The following is a 20,124-nucleotide window of genomic DNA, read 5'->3' on the forward strand; positions in this document are numbered from 1 at the left end:
AAAACGAATGAAACGAAAAAAACGAATGAAACGGAAAAAAAAATTACGAATTTTTCAATTTTCGAATTTTTGACATTTCGAATTTTTCAATTTTCGAAATTTCGAATTTCCATTTTTTTCGAAATTTTGAATCTTTCAATTTTCGAATTTTTCAATTTTCGAAATTTCGTATTTCGAATTTGTCAGTTTTCGAATTTTTTAATTTTCGAATTGTTCAGTTTTCGAATTTTTGAATTTTCGATTTTTTCAATTTTTTAATTTTCGAAATTTACGAATTTCGAATTTTTCTATTTTCGAATTTTTGACATTTCGAATTTTTCAATTTTCGAAATTTCGAATTTCCATTTTTTTCGAAATTTTGAATCTTTCAATTTTCGCATTTCGAATATACGAAAATATTCGGAAATACGAAATTTCAAAATTTCGAAAATTGAAAAAATCGAAATTTCGAAAATTGAAAAATTCGAAAATCGACATTTCGAAAATTGAAAAATTCGAAAATCGAAATTTCAAAAATTGAAAATCAAAAAATTCGAAATTTAGAATTTTTCACATTTTTCAGAAATTTCGAAATTTTTCAGAAATTTAGAAATTTTTCAGAAATTTCGAAATTTTTCAGAAATTTCGAAATTTTTCAGAAATTTAGAAATTTTTCAGAAATTGACATTTTTCAGAAATTTCGACATTTTTCAATTTTCGAATTTTTCAATTTTTCCGAATTTCGAAAATTGAAAAATTCGAAATTTGAAACATTTTTAAATTTTCGAAATTTCGAATTTTCGAAATTCGGAAATACGAAAATTCGAAATTCGGAAATACGAAAATTCGAAATTTGAAAATTCAAAATTTGAAAAATTCAAAATTTGAAAAGTGAAAAATTGGAAAATGCTACGAATTTCCGAAAATTGTAAATACGAAAATTCGGAAATTAAAAAAAATGGAAATTTGCGGAAATACGAAAATTCGTAAATTCGAATTTTCAGAAATACGAAAATTCGTAAATAAAAAATTCCTAAATACGAAAATTTGTGAATTTTCGTAAAAAAAATAATTGGAAACAAAACGAATTGCACATGCCTAGTATGTGGTCTGGACATGTTTGTGTGCAGTCGGTGCATGTGATCATATGTAATAGAACAGGTCACATAGAAACAATGCAGAGGGGCAGCAGGGCACCTTAAGGCTGCATTCACACCTCGGCATACAAAATCGCGGCGTTTTGTCCCGTGAATTGCGGCGTTTTGTCGCCGTGATTGTGAATGCAGCCTTCACCCCCTCTATGGAGATGGTTCACATATCCTATGCCGAACGCCGAAAGCCGCCTGAAAAAAAGGTCCGGGACTTTTTTTCAGACGGCAGGCGTACGGCGTGGAGATGTGAACCATCTCCATAGAGGTGCATGTTAAATCATCCCTCAGGCGTCTCGGGGCTGCAGCGGCGTCGCACTACAGGCGTATATACGCCTAGGTGTGAACGGGGGCTTAATGACGTCAGCACTGCATAAGTCACAGATTAGTATTACATTTCACAAAATCACAGAACCAGTGTGCATACTTACCAACTGTCCTGGATTTCCGGGGATTTAAACCCTTTTCCCGGATTTCGCGACTCCCTGGAAATTGAGCTCTTTGACATTAACTTGACTCGCCATGTTTGGAGGAAGAAAAATGCTGACTATGACCCTAAGAACACCATCCCTACAGTCAAGCATGGAGGTGGAAACATTATGCTTTGGGGCCATTTATCTGCTAAAGGTACAGGCTAACTTTGTTACATTGAGGGGCCAATGGACGGTTCGACCTCAAAAGTTTTATTGGTTTTGAGGTCGAACCGTTTATAACCTGTTCAACTAAGGGGGTGATATACCTTATTCAGTGCCCTTGCGGCTTGCAGTACATTGGCCGCACCAAGAGAGCCTTGTCAGTTAGGCTAAATGAGCATATTGCTAAAATTAGGGCAGGATTTGATAAACACTCCGTTTCCAGACATTTTGATTTGAAACATAATAGAGACCCCTCCAAGACGTTGTTTGTCGGGATTGACAAATACCGCCCACATTGGAGAGGCAGTAACCTTGTTCGTGAGATATCTAAGCAAGAAATGGCATGGATCCATAGAGTTAAAACCTACACGCCATTTGGGCTGAATATCGACACAGATATTAACGCTTTTATAAACAACTCTTAGATTTATTCACCCAGGTCACATTATGTCATCATGTGCCTTTTTTAATCTGATGTTATCATCATACCATGTATTATGCAAGTGTATATGGTCTCTCTGATTAGTGTTTCAATCATGTCCTGAATAAGGTGATTGTAGTCTGTACCCTGGATTTGTCTGCTCCTTTCAGTATGTGGTTTTGTACACCTGTATGTGCTCATTATTAGGGCCCTTACTGAGTGAAAGTTTATTATGCTATTCACCTTTATGTTTTGATAAGATTCGTTTCCCAGCTTAAACATCCACATTGGGACACAGTTTTTTACATAACCCCCTTTTTCTAGGTTTTTATTATATTTAGGGGTTATTGTTAATTTTTAAATTTTATATTGTGTAGTCATGTCGATTTTGCTGTTTTATTTTATTTTATACCATATTTTTTAACAAATATACTTAAGCCGGCCACAGCAGATGAGATCAGTGATTATTTTTGCTGTAACCACCGGTTCTCTTGCTGTTTCCGGTTTTTGGATTGTCTGTCCGGCCTCTGTCAACGGAGTTGCTCGATTGGTTGGGATATGACCAGCTGATCGGCTCCCTTGGTTTTTACCAAAACGAGGCTTGGCTGACATTCCCTATACAGAATCTCTGTTTTTTAATTTTCATTTGGGACGCGGGGCTCTTCCGCCCAGTCACGTCATCACGCCGCTGACGTGTCACGTGGTCGTGTGTGACCACGTGACGCGGAAGTAATCCCCGCGCCCCAGTAAAGATTTTTTAGCTTATTGTTTCCCGCAGCGGCTTGTTGCTTTGCTGCGGGATCCTTCTTCTCCTTTTTATGTTTATGCCGCAACTATGCACCATGGGAGCTTGCTAACGCCACCATAAGCGTTTGCTGACATGCGTCCCGCCGGCGCATGCGCATTAGCACTGGTTGGTCCCAGAATGAGGCTTGGACCGTCCAGTCATGCGCAGGCGTGGTAGGTGGCGTTGGCTCCTCCCATCCTGGCGTTTGTTTGCTATTTTAAGGGGGGTGATTCGGTGTGTTGCCTGTGCCCCAGAGGAAGCGATTTGTCGCGAAACCAGGTCGGGCGGAACGTGCTTTCACATCGGTATCACCCCCGTTGTCTTCATACTTTCCACACCATTTGATGGGCTGTTTTGTCTGCTTCCGGCCGGAGCTTTACTTGATAAGCCTGTTAAACACTACTAAATTGTAAGTGCGTTTTTGTTACTAACTTTTAAATAAAATAATTCTTTACGGATTTACACTATTGTGGCCTCCTATATCTTCTATGTTGTATGGTCACCGTATCCCCTAACACTGGAGTGCAACCGAGATCGTTTGCCTGATTGCCCTTCAAGCTTTGACTCTGCAGAGTTTAAAATCTTCATGCTACCTGGGGTCTTCTTTTAACTAAGAGACCACCGGGAATCTGGTAAGCAGATTCAATACTCGTTTGGTGGAGGTCTTCTCTTCTTTTGGATTGTCACTTATCAATACGGATTTTTCTTTTCATAATCACTGGTGAAAGGACTCTTTTTGTTTTCACTAAGGACTGTTTTTGAATATTTGCTGTCCATTCACATTCCACAATTATTCACGGATGATTTATTTCATTAGATTTTGGATACTTGTTTACATTGTATTATGTGTAGCGCATCTTGTTTTTTTCCATATGTTTCACTGTTTGTATATATCCAGTAAGACGCAGCTTCACTTGTATCACATTTGATTGCCACTCAGTAGTAGTCACTTTTTATCACCTAATTTATTAGCGCGGTTGCTTTCCTATTTTTTCCGTCTTTGCATCAAGCCACTCAGTAACCAAAAGTGTAGAGGTCCTCACTCGGGAACTTCCGACAGATCTCGTACAGCAGACTCCTCCCCCACGCGTTGCGTCACTTGCCACGTGACTTAATCATGGGTATGCTGAATGCTCTATGGACATTACCCATGATTAAGTCACGTGGCAAGTGACGCAACGCGTGGGGGAGGAGTCTGCTGTACGAGATCTGTCGGAAGTTCCCGAGTGAGGACCTCTACACTTTTCGTTACTGAGTGGCTTGATTCAAAGACGGGGAGAGCATGAGTGGATTGGCGCATAGCATTGGCAGTGGTATTGTCGTGTCTGGCTGTATTACACTATTGTGTTTCCCCTTTTCTTACATGTCCCACACCTGCTGTGGTGTATTGAGGAGGGGGGCTGAAGCCTGTTTTTTGCACCATCACTAATGACCAAGGCTGTGTCGTTGGAGCTACTGAAGTGATTTGAAGCTGAGTATGAGGCACCTGTTTCACAGAGCTGTTGTATCCAGTGACACTCTCACGCTGCTGCTAATCAACATTGTTTAACCCTATAATTTACCATCTACTCTACAGGGACGGTATTCTGAGATTGAGTACTATTTGATGCTCTGAATTAATTTGTTTTGTATTAATTTATTAATTTTTATACACTAATTCTTTCTCATTTATATATATTTTGTGTGCTTCACCCCACTGTGGCAACATTTGTATTTTTGTTGTGTTTTTTCTGGATTTTTGGTTGATATTCTGTCTCTATCATTTAAAATACACCTATGATAAGAAATCTTCAGGGGATCAAATAATTTTCTTCCCCACTGTAGTTAATCAAGGCTGAGAATCTTAGATCTTCACCCAATATGTTTTTATACACCATTTTTTGCACAATGCCAGTGGAAGTTCATAACAACTTACCACATTCAATATGTCATTGACAGTTGCAAGGTACTAAATGAAAGCAAGTATCAGTAACCAACACTAACATTCTGCCTGTGCTGGAAACTGCCGCAAACTGCAAGAAAGGGGCCCTTAGTATGAACAGGCCCTTCAGCATGTTCGGGAATTGGCATAGTCAATAATATGAAAATTGCACAGGTTTTTGAACCGCTTCACCTCCGGAAGGTTTACCCCCTTCAATCCCAGGTAATATTTTGTGATATGGCACTGCATTACTTCAACTGACAATTGCGCGGTTGTGCAAGGTTGTACCCAAATAAAACGTATGTCCTTTTTCCCCTCCCCACAAATAGAGCTTTGTTTTGGTGATATTTGATTACCTCTGGGTTTTTTTTTTTTTTTTTGCGCTATAAACAAAGAATGACTGACAATTTTGAAAACAAAAAAAAAAATTATATTCCTGTAGCAGTAAATCTGCTATAGGGCGGTCAGCGAGTGGTTAATATTTTCTTTCAGTTTCTAACAAAGATATGATACTCAAGTATAAAAACTGTGTTTTGTGAAAATTAAATAGTTTTCGAAGTGTAACTGGCCAAGTTTAATGCTCACAGTATCCTTAAAGAGAATTAACAGGTGAGACAACACACACATTTCACTTCCTGTATTTTCTTCTTACTCAGCGAATGTGTTAACTCCAAGGTTATGTCCACTACATACATACATAACACACAGCTCGACATGTTCTTGAGCTGCATTTCTTTTCAGCCACCCTCATCTTCTGTAAAACATAAGAAAAAAGAAAAAGTCAGTGCCTTATTACACAGCTAAGCCCAACCCAAACACACAGAAATGTACTCCTATTAAGAATCACAACCCAAACCCTACTGGCTATCTGCACTTAAAGTGGTTGTAAACCCTAACATATACCTGGTCAAGTGACCAGCTTAAGGCCCCTTTCACACGGGGCGGATCAGTAATGATCCGCCCTGTGAACCTCTGCTTGCTCAGCGAGGATCGCTCCGTATGTCCCCACTGAGCCGGCGGATGACAGGGCGGTCCCCGCACACTGTGCAGGGACCGCCCTGTCTTTTCTCCGCTCTCCCCTATGGGGGGGATCGGATGAACACGGACCGTATGTCCGTGTTCACCCGATCCAATCCGCCAGACGGATGGAAAAGTAGGTTTTTCCTCCGTCACACTTTGGCGGGTCGGATGTCAGCGGGCATGTCACAGCTGACATCCGCGGCTCCATAGAGGAGCACGGAGCGCCCGTTCAGGTCCGCCTAAAAAACTGGCAGGCGGACCTGAACGAGCCGCCCGTGTGAAAGAGCCCTTAGGTGATACACAGAGATGAAACAAATCCTCTTACATAGGTGGTACCTGTCTATCTACAGCCCTCTTTCCCCTACATTCATTCAAAGTGCAGAATTTACACAGGATCTCTTCGCTCTGAAAAGCAGGAGGCAGGGAGTTGGCATTACATTAGTGAAGATAGTTCATTGGAGGGAAGGGACACACCCCCCTTCATACAGCACACGGGAACAGAGATAAGGCTGTCAATCACAGACTGTGGCCTCCCTTGTCAGCTTTTCTCTCATGGTGTCAGAAAAACTTGTCAGAAGGGATTCATGCAGATTGCAGAAAAAGAAAATGGAGATAGCAGAGGAACAAAACAGCAGAAAGAAATTACACTTAGTGCTCTTTATTGAGATAAGTACACACTATAGAAGGATATGCTTTGTTCATGTCTGAGGTTTACAACCACTTTAATAATACAAATACCAATGAGTTTCAGATATTTTGAAGGGACTCTTTTCTGTCCTCGGAATCACATTGTGTACCTGCTTTGATGACGCTTGTAGTCTTTGATACAACAGTGGTGTACAGGTTACAGATAGAGAAGATAAGCATTGTTTTTTTTTTTTTTTTTTTTAAACATAATTTTCAGACACGTCCTTTATTATTAAGTTTCATCCTTTGTAAGAACCTTAGGCTGCAGGAGAGGTTGGTGTTTCAGTGATGTTCTGAAATTCTTAATAACATTTGAGCCTCTAACCTGTATTCTGTTCTTATGGTAACAGACAATCAGGAAGGATGTTCAGCACTAGAACATGCCTTAAACAGGCTTTCAAAATAACGCTAAGGGAGCGATTTATAACAGAGAGCGGATAGTGCAAGTCTATAATGCGATCAGTCTATAAACTCTATAATGTGACCAGGGCCGCTGAGAAGGCAGTACAGCCAGCCCTTCTGTACTGGGCCCGGGCCCCATCAGTTCCTGCTAAGCAGGAGGTCCAGCTGTACTGTCTTATTGCAGACACCAATCCTCTTCTGCCTTTTCATGCAATGCTGCCAGCTTCTCCCTCTGGCTGCACTACAGGGGATTGGTTTTAGCACATGCACCCCTTCCATCTGCCATCCAGGACCCCTTGTGTGCCCCTTTCCTCCGCAGCACTTCTGGCTTCCCTCCTCTCCTGCCGGCAGCTGCTGCAAGCACACAGGGGAATGTTCCAGGATGAAGAGTGGGGGAACGGACTGGTAAATATATAAATGATTGGCTCCTACATTTCCTAAATTAACAAAGTGAGCGATTGGTACCAATCACTCCTGTGTCCATTCCTCGCTGAAGCATAGTAAACTGTGTTTACTATGCTTCAGTTTGTGAATGAGCACAAAGCTTCAGAGCGCTTCCAATTCATTAATCTTTGCAACTGAGGCTGCAAAGAAAGGGACTGATAAATCTATGTCCTCAGTCACTTCTGGCTGAGGGGGCCTGTCAGGTAGGCTGTATGGGGCCCCGTGATTTCTAACAATAGCCCTGAATGTGACCTATTCATAATATGCGGGCCGTAGCGTGGAGCCTGGGATTCCCCATGGAGTGTTCTTTGCTTAGAGCAGCAAAGAGAATTTGGTGATTGGAGGACATCTGGTTATGTGATTGACCGGTCACGTGACCAGACTCTCCTCCCGGCTTTTTTTTTCACAGTCACAATACTTATTTGTAAAGCACAATGCTTAGATTTTTCTTTTTATATGGCCATACCACTGCTCTTAAATGTCCCCCTAAGGCAGTGATGGCGAACCTTGGCACCCAAGATGTTTTGGAACTACATTTCCCATGATGCTCATGCACAGGGCCGCTGATAGGCCAGTACAACTGGCCCAGTTGTACCGGGCCCGGCCAGCAGGGGGGCCCGGCAACCTGAACATAAAAAAAATGACCAACCAGCCAAACAGCCGTTTGTCATAACGCATGTGCTGCCTGCAGAGACAGTGCCACCCATGCTGCCAGTAGAATTATGCCATTGGCAGCATGGGTGGCAGTGTCTGCAGCACAATATGGCATTGTCCGCATGGGTGGCACTGTCTGCAGGTAGCACATGTGTTATGGGCCATAATGCATGTGCTGCATGCAGAGACAGTGCCACCCATACCGCCAATGCTGTAATGTGCTGCAGACAGTGCCACCCGTAACGCTAATGCCATAACGCATGTGCTGCCTGCAGAGACAGTGCCACCCATGCCGCCAATGGCATTATGCCATTGGTGGCCTAGTGAGCACTGTCTACAGCACAATATGGCATTGGCGGCATGGGTGTCACTGTCAGCAGGCAGCACATGTTTTATGGCATTAGCATCATGGGTGGCATTGTCTGCAGCACATTACAGCATTGGCAGGCGGTGGGGCTGAAGGAGGGACAAGGGGTGGAGCTGAATGGGGGCCCCGTCAGGTAGGCTGTACGGGGCCCCATGATTTCTATCAGCAGCCCTGCTCATGCACTCTGCAGTGTAGTGTAGCATCATGGTAAATGTAGTTCCAAAACATCTGGAGTGCCAAGGTTCGCCTTCACTGCCCTAAGGCTTTCATCACTGTAGAAAACACAAAGCCTCCTCTATTTTTCTTGTCATATTTAGTGCAACAGTATATAGGCTCCTTGAGAACCTGGGAGAAATTGTACAGTGCTTTGGAAAGTATAGGCATAACTCATGGGGCCCCCGGGCAATAGGAGATTATGAAACCCCCGGGCAATAGGAGATTATGGGGCCACACAGTAGAAACACACACACATAGTATACATACACAGTATACACACACAGACACACACACACAAACTGAAAAGGTACTGGAGAGGCGGGGCAGCTATAATCTTGGGATTTAAAAAAAAAAAACACAGATTTTCACATTCTGTCCCTGGCTTTACTAAGGCTGACAACCCTGATGGGGCCCCCTAGTGGCATGGGGCCGTCGGGCAGTGCCCGAATGGTCAGTCCGCCCCTGCATGACAGCTCCCATGCTTCCTTCCTCACATTAGTAGGAGATGTTAGAGATGTTGTAAACCACTCCTATTCTGAATGCCGTGTCTCTTTACAAGATATTTCAGCATGGTGGCTTGTTTATCCGATGTGTTTGGAACATGAATGAAGAAAAATGAAAGGTGTGCATATTCACTTCAATTATCCAATCATGTGCAGATAAAATATGTAAATAGAGGTTTTATTTCCATAGGATTGGATAATTGGAGTGAATCTTCACACTGTTTTTATTCAAATCCTTTAGTAAATCAGCCTTAAGGGGGAGTTCCACCCAAAAATGGAACTTCTGCTTTGAGTACTCGTGACCCCATGACATGCCACATTTGGCATATCATTTTTTTTTTGGGGGGGGGGGAGCGGGTATCCGGTTTTGACAGGCATCTGTTGTCAAAGATAAAGCAAGAACATTACCAAATATAACACACAAATAATGATTTTGGTAATGGTGTGGAGTGTCGTGCTCGCCCCCTCCCTTGGACTGCAGGAGAGTCAGGACGCTCTCTATGTTGCAGATAGAGAAAAGAGGCTGTGTGTTAGTGGGCGTCCTGACTCTCCTGTAGTCCAAGGGAGGGGGCGAGCATGACACTCTACACCAGGGAGAAAGCCTTGCATTACTGTGTGAAGTTACAGACAGAAGAACAGGAAGTGAGGATTTCTCAGAAGGAATAAGGACATTTAAAAGCAAAATCAAAGGATGAGGTAAGTGAAGGAGGACTGCACTAAGGTAAAGGAAGTCATTTAGGGGAAACAAATCGTACCTTTACAACCCCTTTAAGATTTTTCTTAAAGCGGGGGTTCACCCGAAAAAAATTTTTTAACATTAGATTGGGTCTAATTACGGGAAGCAGAATCGGGTGTTTTTTTTTTTTTAAATCAATGCAGTACTTACCGTTTTACAGATAGATGTTCTCCGCCGCTTCCGGGTATGGTCTTCGGGACTGGGCGTTCCTATTTGATTGACAGCCTTCCGACGGTCGCATACAGCGCGTCACGAGTTGCCGAACGTCGGTGGGGCTCTGGTGATGTGCTGTATGCGACGGTCGGAAGGCTGTCAATCAAATAGGAACGCCCAGTCCCGCAGACCATACCCGGAAGCGGAGGAGAACATCTATCTCTAAAACGGTATGTACTGCATTGATTTTAAACAAAACACCCGATTCTGCCTCCAGTAATTGGCCTCAATCTAATGTAAAAAATAGATTTTTTGGGTGAACCTCCACTTTAAGTTGTGAATTTGTGCAGCTATATTTTTTATTTTGTACATATGCTTTTTGTTGCATTACTTTCTCATTTGAATTATATTTGGGATATTTTATTAATTGTGTAACGTTACAGAAATTGGCAATAAAAACTGAATTCTAACCTTTGCTCTGGATCTTGAAATCCTCTGGCAGCAAACTATCTTGTCTGTTCCCAAGGACAAAGGCCAAAAAAGCGAGAATGAGGGCATCCAGAATGGCAATGATAGCTAGGATATATGCCCAGCGTATTGTGCATGCTCCTAGTGAGTATTTATCAGTCTTGTCCCCACACATGCGTTTCACTTCTGCAGAGTCCCACCCATCAGGGTAAATAAGGCAGCCAATCATCAAGCCGGCAGCTGCGAGGACAACAAAAAACAACATCTTCAGTGTACAATCATATTGGCAGGACTAAAAAGGTTGAGGCTTCATTCACATGGGCATATGCATATATTGTGCATGGAATGCAGGGTCTTTCTGGCAGAGCCATCATACGATCCTGCATAAAATATGCACCTAAGGTTATCTTGTTTAGGCATGTTAGGATGCATACAATGTTTAGACACTTATAGGCAGATTCAGATAGACTTAGGCTGGCGTATCAGTAGATACGCCAGCCTAAGTCTGAATCTGCGCCGACGCAAATTTAAGCGTATTCTGGTAACCAGAAAATTAGGCTAAGATACGAGCGGCGTAAGTGTCTTACACCGTCGTAACCTAAAGTGTAATTTTTAGGCTGGCCGCTAGGTGGCGCTTCCATTGCGGTCGGCGTAGAATATGTAAATCACTAGATACGCCGATTCACGAACGTACGCCCGGCCGACGCTGTACAGATACGCCGTTTACGTAAGGCATTTTCAGGCGTATAGTTATTCCATCAAATAGCTACTAGTAATGTTAAGTATGGCCGTCGTTCTCGCGTCGAAATTTGAAAATTTTACGTCGTTTGCGTAAGTCGTCCGTGAATAGGGCTGGACGTAATTTACGTCCACGTTGAAACCAATAGGTCCTTGCGGCGTACTTTGCCGTAATGCACACATGGGATATGTACACGGACGGCGCATGCGCCGTTCCTAAAAAACGTCAATCACATCAGGTCAACCCATATTAACATAAAACACGCCCCTCAGCCAAATTTGAATTAGGCGCGCTTACGCCCGCCGCATTTACGTTTACGCCGCACCCGTTTTTGCTTGTAGATGCCGCTGTGTGTATAGCTTCAAGGATAACTATAGTGCTGCATTTAGATGTGTACAAAATTACGCTGAATGAATCTAAGCACAGTGTTTTAGGTGTCCATGTGAATGAACCCTTATACCGTGTACACACGATCGGAAATTCCGACAATAAATGTTCGATGTGAGCTTTTGGTCGGAAATTCCGACCGTGTGTAGGCCCCATCGGACATTTGTTGTTGGAATTTCCGACCACAAAAATTTGAGAGCTGGTTCTCAAATTTTCCCGACAAGAAATGTTCTTGTCGGAAATTCCGATTGTATGCAATTCTGACGCACAAAAATCCTACGCATGCTCGGAATCATTGAACTTAATTTTTCTTGGCTCGTCGTAGTGTTGTACGTCACCGCGTTCTTGACGTTTGGAATTTCCAACAAGTTTTGTGTGACCGTGTGTATGCAAGACAAGTTTAAGACAAAAGTCCGTCTGAAAAAAATTCACGGTTTTGTTCTCGGAATTTCCGATCGCGTGTACGCGGCATTAGTGTAGAATTACAAGACAGGCTGACAGCACAAAATTGCAGTAAAATATTGATATACCTAATAAAAATAACACTGACCTTTTTATTATGCTAAAGCAGTCCACAGAGTATGTGATTTTCTTTCCTTCTACCAGAGGTGGAAGGAAAGAAAATTGTTTGATTCCCCCCATCAACACATCAGTGTTGATGGGAGTATCCCTCATGCAGCACCTGTGTTCTGCGGATTTGAAGCCTTCCCTGCCAGCAGAACACAATAATCACTACTGGCTTCAGTACAATCAGCCTGCCCATAGACGGATCAAATCTCGACCGGTCCCTGCTGACCGAAGATTCGATCCATCTATGGTCAGCTTAAGGCTGCAAACACACTATATACATTTTGTCCGGTTCCTAAACTTGGGTGGGTCTGTTGGCTGCCTTTCACCTGACATCCTTTGAATAAAACTCATGCCGCGTACACACGATTGTTTTTCGGCATTAAAAAAAACAAAGTTTTTTAAAAACGTAATTTAAAATGATCGTGTGTGGACAACATTTTTTTTCGAACATGCTGCATTTTTTTTCGTGTTGTTAAAAATGATCGTGTGTGGGCAAAAACGACGTTTTAAACCCGCGCATGCCCAGAAGCAAGTTATGAGACGGGAGCGCTCATTCAGGTAAAACTACCATTCATAATGGAGTAAGCACATTCATCATGCTGTAACAGACAAAAAAGCGTGAATCGTCTTTTACTAACAAGGAATCAGCTAAAGCAGCCCAAAGGCGAATAGAACTTCCCCTTTAGAGTGCCGTCGTACGTGTTGTACGTCACCGCGCTTTGTTCATCATTTTTTAAAAACGATGGTGTGTGGGCAACATCGTTTTTAATGATGAAGTTGGAAAAACGTTGTTTTTTGGACATTTTTTTTCTTCCCGAAAAACGACCGTGCGTACGCGGCATCAGAGTCTGGCAGAAAATTGTCAGCCAAACAGAAGCATTATCCAGTCAGATGCAGCCGCTGCTTCGATATTCAGACAGGTGCCAGCTGTGGCTCTCAGAATACAATAGCTGTAGTGGGAGATTCTTCCATCTGCAATGTATAACGTGGATGGCAAGATCTGTTCAATTATTTTAGTTTAGCCCACAGGTTGAACAATATGTCAATGTGTATACCCAGTTTCATTTAAATAGTGTGAACATTTACCTGAAGCCAGCTGCATCCATGCACAGATCTTGTACACTGTTGCTGAATTGCAGAAGAAGAAAAGGCCAAATGCCAGCATGGAGCCCACCACCAAAAACATTGACACTCCTACAAAAAACATGGCTGTTTTGAAGGCTCCTGAAGGTACAGATTCAAAGTCCAAGGCGCCTCCTTTGCAGATGAGCTCTGAGGTCAATGCATTGCCTATACAGTAGCTAAACAGTCCAAAGTAACCAGCTTGAGGTGTATTCAAGCTGTCTCCAATCCAATATGGCTGAATGAACACTTCCACCATGATAACGGAGAAGACTATAGTGAATACGGCCCACAAGACACCAATGGCACGAGCGTTGCGAACATAGTTGGTGTGGTATATTTTAGCTGCTTCTTGTGCAGGCAGCAACGGAGGCATGGTGAATGCAGCTCAGTGTTATTCTTCACAAATCTAAAACATTATAGAGAGACAATGTTATAACAATGTCAGGTTGTGATGGCATCAGCAGTGAATTGTGATGATATCTGATACAAATACTTCTGTTTAACATGTACCACTGCTATCTTAGTCCCAACCGTCAGTATTTTTTACTGGCAGCCAGTAAAAAACAGGCAATTTTCTCCTGCCAGTAAATGGAAAAGGTTGCCAGTAAAAAAATATGGCTCTGACATTTAGCTAGGGCCAGAGCCGGCTGAGACCCTCTGAATGCCTGCTACAGTGTGTTTGGACGGCTATGGCGGAGGCGGTGCCTGAGCATGTCCTGTGATGTCATGGTGCAAGGGAGCCAAGCAGAGCAGCAAGAGCCTTGTGTGTGGGTCAGGATCAAGGCAGGCTGGGAGCGGGACTGTCAGTGCTGTTTAGACTGGAGGGATCACCTGGTGTGGAGAGTGACTGTCGGTGTGACTCAGGAGGGGACATGTCATGTCGGTGATCTGTGCTGCTGCACACTGCTGTCATTGTGAGAGTCAGTTTCATAGGTGTGTGCCTGACCCAATCTAATTGCTTACCCTTCTGAATCCTGTCCCTGAGCTACTTATTTACTATATCGAAAATAAAATAAGAAATATGTTTTTTGCCTTATTATGCATCCTAAATCTTATTGCTAATTGCATATTGTACTTTTTCGTAGCCTAAATACTGACCTTTGCACTTAAAATGGTAATTTCTTAAATTTTAGAAATGCCAGTAAAAACCTGTCTGTGCCAGTAAATTTAGGGTGATTTGTCAGTAAATTTAAATCTGGTAGGTTGGCAACACTGCTTAGTCCTCATGCACATTTGGTGCTTAGCCCCGCTGCATGAGGCTTCCACATTTATGTGCGGGCGGGCAGAGAGCACAGGTGTTACCTCCAGCCCCATTACCCGCAGCCTGTCAAACTCTATGAGAAGGTTGTGGCTGGAGAGGGCTGCATGAAGCTAGGTCTGATACGCACTTCACGTCACTTTCGCTCCCCTGCGGGAAAAATTGTAAGTGACATTTTTAACAATAAACAAGTGATACTACACTTTGGCCCTGATTCTCAAAGGGCTTACGACGGCGCAACGCCATGTACGCCGTCGTAAGTCCTAATCTCGGCTGTCGTATCTATGCTACTGATTATTAGAATCAGTTACGCATAGATAACCATTAGATCCGACAGGCGTAAGGCTCTTACGCCGTCGGATCTTAAATGCAATTTTTTTTGTCCACTAGGTGTCGCCTCCGTTGTTTTCCCCGTTGAGTATGCAAATTAGCTAGATATGCGAATTCCCGAACGTACGCGTGGCCGACGCAGTAAAGTTACGACGTTTACGTTAGGCTTGTCCCGGCGTAAAGTTGCTCCTGCTATATGAGGCGCAACCAATGTTAAGTATGGCCGTCGTTCCCGCGTCGAAATTTGAAAAGTAAAGTCATTTGCGTAAGTCGTCAGTGAATGGGGCTGGACGCCATTTACGTTCACGTTGAAAACAATGACGTCCTTGCGCCGTCATTTGGAGCAATGCACCCTGGGATTTTTTACGGGTGGCGCATGCGCAGTTCATTCGGCAAGGGGACGCGCTTCATTTAAATGAAACACGCCCCATACCCGCCGAATTTGAATTACGCAGCCTTACGCCGCGTGATTTACGCTACGCTGCCGCAACTTTACACACAAGTGCTTTGTGAATAAAGCACTTGCATGAAAAACTTGCGGCGGCGTAACGTAAATGACATACGTTACGCCGCCGCAGAGATACGCCCCATCTACGAGAATCTGGGCCTACATATCTGCCTTCCCTGGCTCTTTTTGGCGGAGCTTGCCTTGCAGGTGTGGGTGATTGAAGCGGAGGATAGATACTAAGGATTTGATCTGGCTGTTCCCAGGCTCATTCGACCTGGTTCACCACACGTGTGAATGATCGTTTGGGAGGAGATCGTTGAATAGTTTCCAGGGATTGAGGAGCTACTTCTTGCTTTATGGTCACTTGCTGGCCAGAGCCATCTGGTGAGTGCATTTTGTTGTCACTTTGGGTGAAAAGTCACACATTTTATCTGGAAAACTGATTTTTTTTTTCCACATGGTGTTTGGAGCAGATTCATCCAAAAAGATTTCTGGAGCTGTTTTGAACTTTTTATGACATATTTGTTTTGAGCAAATATAAACTATATATACACATTTTTTAAACATTTGTGCACATGTATAAAGTGAAGCAATTCGCTAATACACGTTTAAACAAGGTTACAAGCGTATACATATTATTTGCATAGATCACTCTTTGCAATTTCAGTGATTGTATTGGGAGCGCCCTTTATCACATCATCATTGCACCTAGCGTTACTAATATTTAGAGCCATATGAACCCAGGAAAAAAATGCTTCTTGCATTCTGGGCATTTGTCCCTAGACACATACTGCCCTAAACATAAGTACCATTTGGCGCACTATCCAGTTATCAGCCTTTCATAGACTTTTACAGGTTGTCGGCAGAGGGGCTAGATAGTGTGCCTGTACCTTCCGCCCGCACCTAAACACCACCCAGTGAGCATGAGGTCTTAGTAAATAGAAAATTGAATGGTTTGAGGTAAAAAAAAAATTCCATTGATTTTTTTTGTATGTGCACATTATAAATATAAACATTTCATTTTTGACAAGGGATTCGCAAAGCACCGTTGGATTTTTTTATGAGCCAGCACAGCAGAGCAACTTGCTTTGCAGCTCAGGTTATTTGAAAGAAAACTTATACTCAGACTTCTAATAACAGTCACTGTTCTGTTGACTCACTGTACACACAGACAAAATGCCAGACAACATTCGACCAGTGTGTACGGAAGCTAGTCTGAAGTTTGGCTGGCTACTGTCGGACGAGCATGCTGGAAAACCCGGGGGGGGCATCCCCTGCGTCCCCCTGTCAGAACACAACTTAGCGGGGGTAATCGCTATACTAACGCTGGATGGAAAAAATACCCAATAGTGTTTATCAGGCTTTACTTTGATTGCCCTGGGGCCTGCACCGCTTAAAACCAAGTTAGTTATTGCAGCTGCCTTATTTCTATCCTCACAGGTTAACTATAAAGCTGATGTTTAGATATGGATGTTTTTGAATAGTTGCATCAGCATCTCCATAAAGCTGGTCAGCAGAGCGAAGGCTGAAGTGCTCTCGAATTTCCTGGTAGAGGGCTGCACTTACTTTGGACTTGATAAAAACTCAGTGGACCAACACTAGCAGATGACATGGCTCCCCAAATCATCACTGACTGTGGAAACCTCACACTGGACCTCATGCAACTTGGATTCTGTGCCTCTTCACTCTTCCTCCAGATTCTGGGATGCTGGTGTTGGTTGGTCCACTGTTTTTTTTTCAAGTCCAAAGTCAGCGCAGCCCTCTACCAGGAAATTCTAGAGCACTCCATACTTCACTCTGCTGACCAGCTTTATGGAGGTGCTGATTTCATTTTCCAGCAAGACTTGGCACCTGGCCACACTGCCAAAAGTACCAATACCTGGTTTAATGATTGCAGTATCACTGTGCTTTATGGGCAGGAAACTCGTCTGACCTAAACCCCATATAGAATATGTAGGGTATTGTCAAGAGGGAGATGAGAGACACCAGACCCAGCAATACAGACAAGCTGAATGCCGCTATAAAAGCAACCCAGGCTTCCATAACACCTCTGAAGTGCCACAGGCTCATGACCTCCATGCCACGCCGCATTGATGCAGTAATTCATGCAAATGGAGCTCGACTAAGTATTGAGTGCATTCTCTACTGTACTTGGACATCTTTTTCACTAAGCCAACATTTCTGTATTACAAATCCTTTTTTTATTGGTCTTATGTAATATTCAAATTTTCTGAGATACAGAACTTGGGGTTTTCACTAGCTGTAAGATACACACAATAGAGAAAGGCTTGAAATATATCACCCTGTGTGTAACACATCTATATAAAATATAGGAGTTTCACTTTTTGAATTGAATTACTGAAATAAATTAACTTTTTGATGATATTCTAATTTTATGAGATGCACCTGTATATGTATATAGATAGACAGATAGATAGATAGATAGATAGATAGATAGATAGATAGATAGATAGATAGAAACCTTTAAATGATCTCTGCCTTGTTACATACAAATTGCAAGTGCAATGTATGATAACCTTAACTGTACTGTCTCTAACTTGTGGATTTATACACAGGGCAAAGCAGGGAAGTAAATATAAAAAAAAATGTATGTAATTTACAATTTTTGCCCCATTTATTTAAATGAATTACTTAATCTCAATTGCATTTTTTCACACTTTGCAACTTTGGTGACATCTATTGCTGTTGGCCATATATCCAAATAAATAGGTACAATAACATTTATGCACAAACTTCAACTGTATTGTTTGATACAGTTTATTATTTCATTAAGTAACCAAAATGTAGACAGGTAGACAACAAATAATCCTTATGCGTGTATCAAATTAAGAAAATGTTTCAGTATTTCGGCAAACTTTAATTTTACTTATTGGTTTAATAACTAATTTACTGCTTTAAATATAAAAAGTAGTACAATCAAACTGACCTTAAATTGTAATGCTGATCAAATCAAATGCTTTTGTTGAGTTGACGTTTCATAGTAAAATAAACCGATGATCCAAAAGTCCAACTGCACTTGGAAACAGAGTTCAAAATGTGACTCTGGTAACAATGAAACCTAATAAGACGATACTGGTGTAACGTTATGCCCTCTCCATTATTCATGATGAGCCAGTGTACGGTGTCATCTGTGTGTTCCTTCCTTTAGCATCTGATCAGAGTTTCCATGCATCCCCCACTACACCAGTGCATTGTGGGAATACAGGTAATCTCCTTACAAATGATTTCTCTGTATTTAAGTTTGCTCCTGGCTACAGGATTACTAGGGATTTCATGCCATGTTTATAACAACAGATAATTGTATTATATTCTTTATTTTTATTTTCCTTTAAAAAAACTCTTAAAGTGTTTCTAAACCTAGGACCCTGCATTCACTATCCAAAAACAGAACCAATCAATCTCCTGCGCTGTGTAATGTGCCTCTACATGACCATGCACTCTCTGCTTTGACTCTAATTGTTGGATATTGCACTTCTCGCTGCTCTCCACAGATTGGGGAATCCAAAACTCTGGAACAGGAAAATAAACAGAAGGTGTGTGGACCTAGCACATTATCCTCAATAAACAGTTATTTATTTGATACAAAGGTAAGTATCATACTCACAAACATTGACTTGGTAAAAGCATATAAAAAAATTCCTTCACATAGGTCCATAAAAACTGTCCACGTGACATTGGACTACCTCCATGAAGACGTAGACTGGGTAACGCGTTTCAAGAAATTCCTCTTCGTCAGAGCCTCCTGCAACCTGAGATTCTTATCCTGCTGCAGAAACTCTCTCACCTCTGCTGGGCTAAGCCTTCCTAATCTTTGGGGGCTATCTCCCATGGCCAAAAGGTATTCTCTATCTTTAAAGACTTTACCAAGTTTATGTAATAGATCTGCTCTTTCTTCCTTCTGTCTGGCTGCTAAACCTTGTAGATTACCACCCCTAACCTGTCAAAGTTTCTCACAGAGTCCCTGACAGGAACCTATTTTAGACCTCTTGTATACTCAAATTCTGAGCTGTCAGAGCCTACTGAGGTATAACCAAAACAGTTCTGTCTTGCATGGCTGAGATATGTTGTACCACACTCTTGTAGTGACTAAACCTCTCCCAGGTTTCTTTTGAAATATCTAGCAAAACTCCCAGGGTTCCCCCACCCTTACAAAAGTAAAAAAAACAAAAAAAACATGGAAGACTGAGATTTCTTCAATTACAAACAAATACGCCCAGTGGTCTCCAAACTGTGGATCAGGGGCCAGATGTGGCCCTTTGTTTGCCTGTATCCGGCCCTTGGGGCAATGTTCCTCCCACAGGTATACATTACTATATATACATTACTACATTACTATGTACATTACTATCCTCCCACTGACACCAATGATGGTTCATAATTCCTGTCACTGATACCAACAATAGGACACTGTTCCATTCACTGAAACCAATGATGGGGCACTATTCCTTTTACTGACACCAATGATGCGCACTCTTCCTTCCACTAATACCAATAATGGGGCACTATTGCTTCCCATGATACCAACAATGGGGCAATAGCCCCCTTCCCCCAAAAAATACCAATGATGGGCATTTTCTACTATCAATTTCTTTTTTTCTCTCTCTCTTTGGGGGGGGGGGGGGTAATATAGTTGGTAAATTTTCGCCAAGATAGTTGTGTACCCAGTTCATTCGTGTAATGTTTATGTTTTTAATGTAAACTACTG

The 20,124-nt window shown here is 42.3% G+C and overlaps 1 protein-coding gene across 2 annotated transcripts; it reads right to left on the reverse strand.

The window, feature by feature from the left end:
* Nucleotides 1–5,513: 5,513 nt before the first annotated feature.
* On the reverse strand, nt 5,514–19,605 carry LHFPL5 (LHFPL tetraspan subfamily member 5). Of its 2 annotated transcripts, XM_040341393.1 has the most exons (4): nt 18,346–19,605; nt 13,324–13,768; nt 10,545–10,781; nt 5,514–5,645 (listed from the first exon to the last, which is right to left on the reverse strand). In XM_040341393.1, exons 2-4 carry the CDS (start codon nt 13,733–13,735, stop codon nt 5,629–5,631), a joined length of 666 nt encoding a protein of 221 aa, XP_040197327.1. In that variant the 5' UTR covers nt 13,736–13,768; nt 18,346–19,605; the 3' UTR covers nt 5,514–5,628. The 2 variants fall into 2 exon arrangements, with proteins under 2 accessions (XP_040197327.1, XP_040197328.1); XM_040341394.1 differs by lacking the exon at nt 18,346–19,605 and having other exon boundaries at nt 13,324–13,906.
* Between the last annotated feature and the right edge of the window lie 519 nt (nt 19,606–20,124).

The sequence above is a fragment of the Rana temporaria genome, chromosome 2, assembly GCF_905171775.1.
Source record: "Rana temporaria chromosome 2, aRanTem1.1, whole genome shotgun sequence".
NCBI classification, from domain to species: Eukaryota; Metazoa; Chordata; class Amphibia; order Anura; family Ranidae; genus Rana; species Rana temporaria.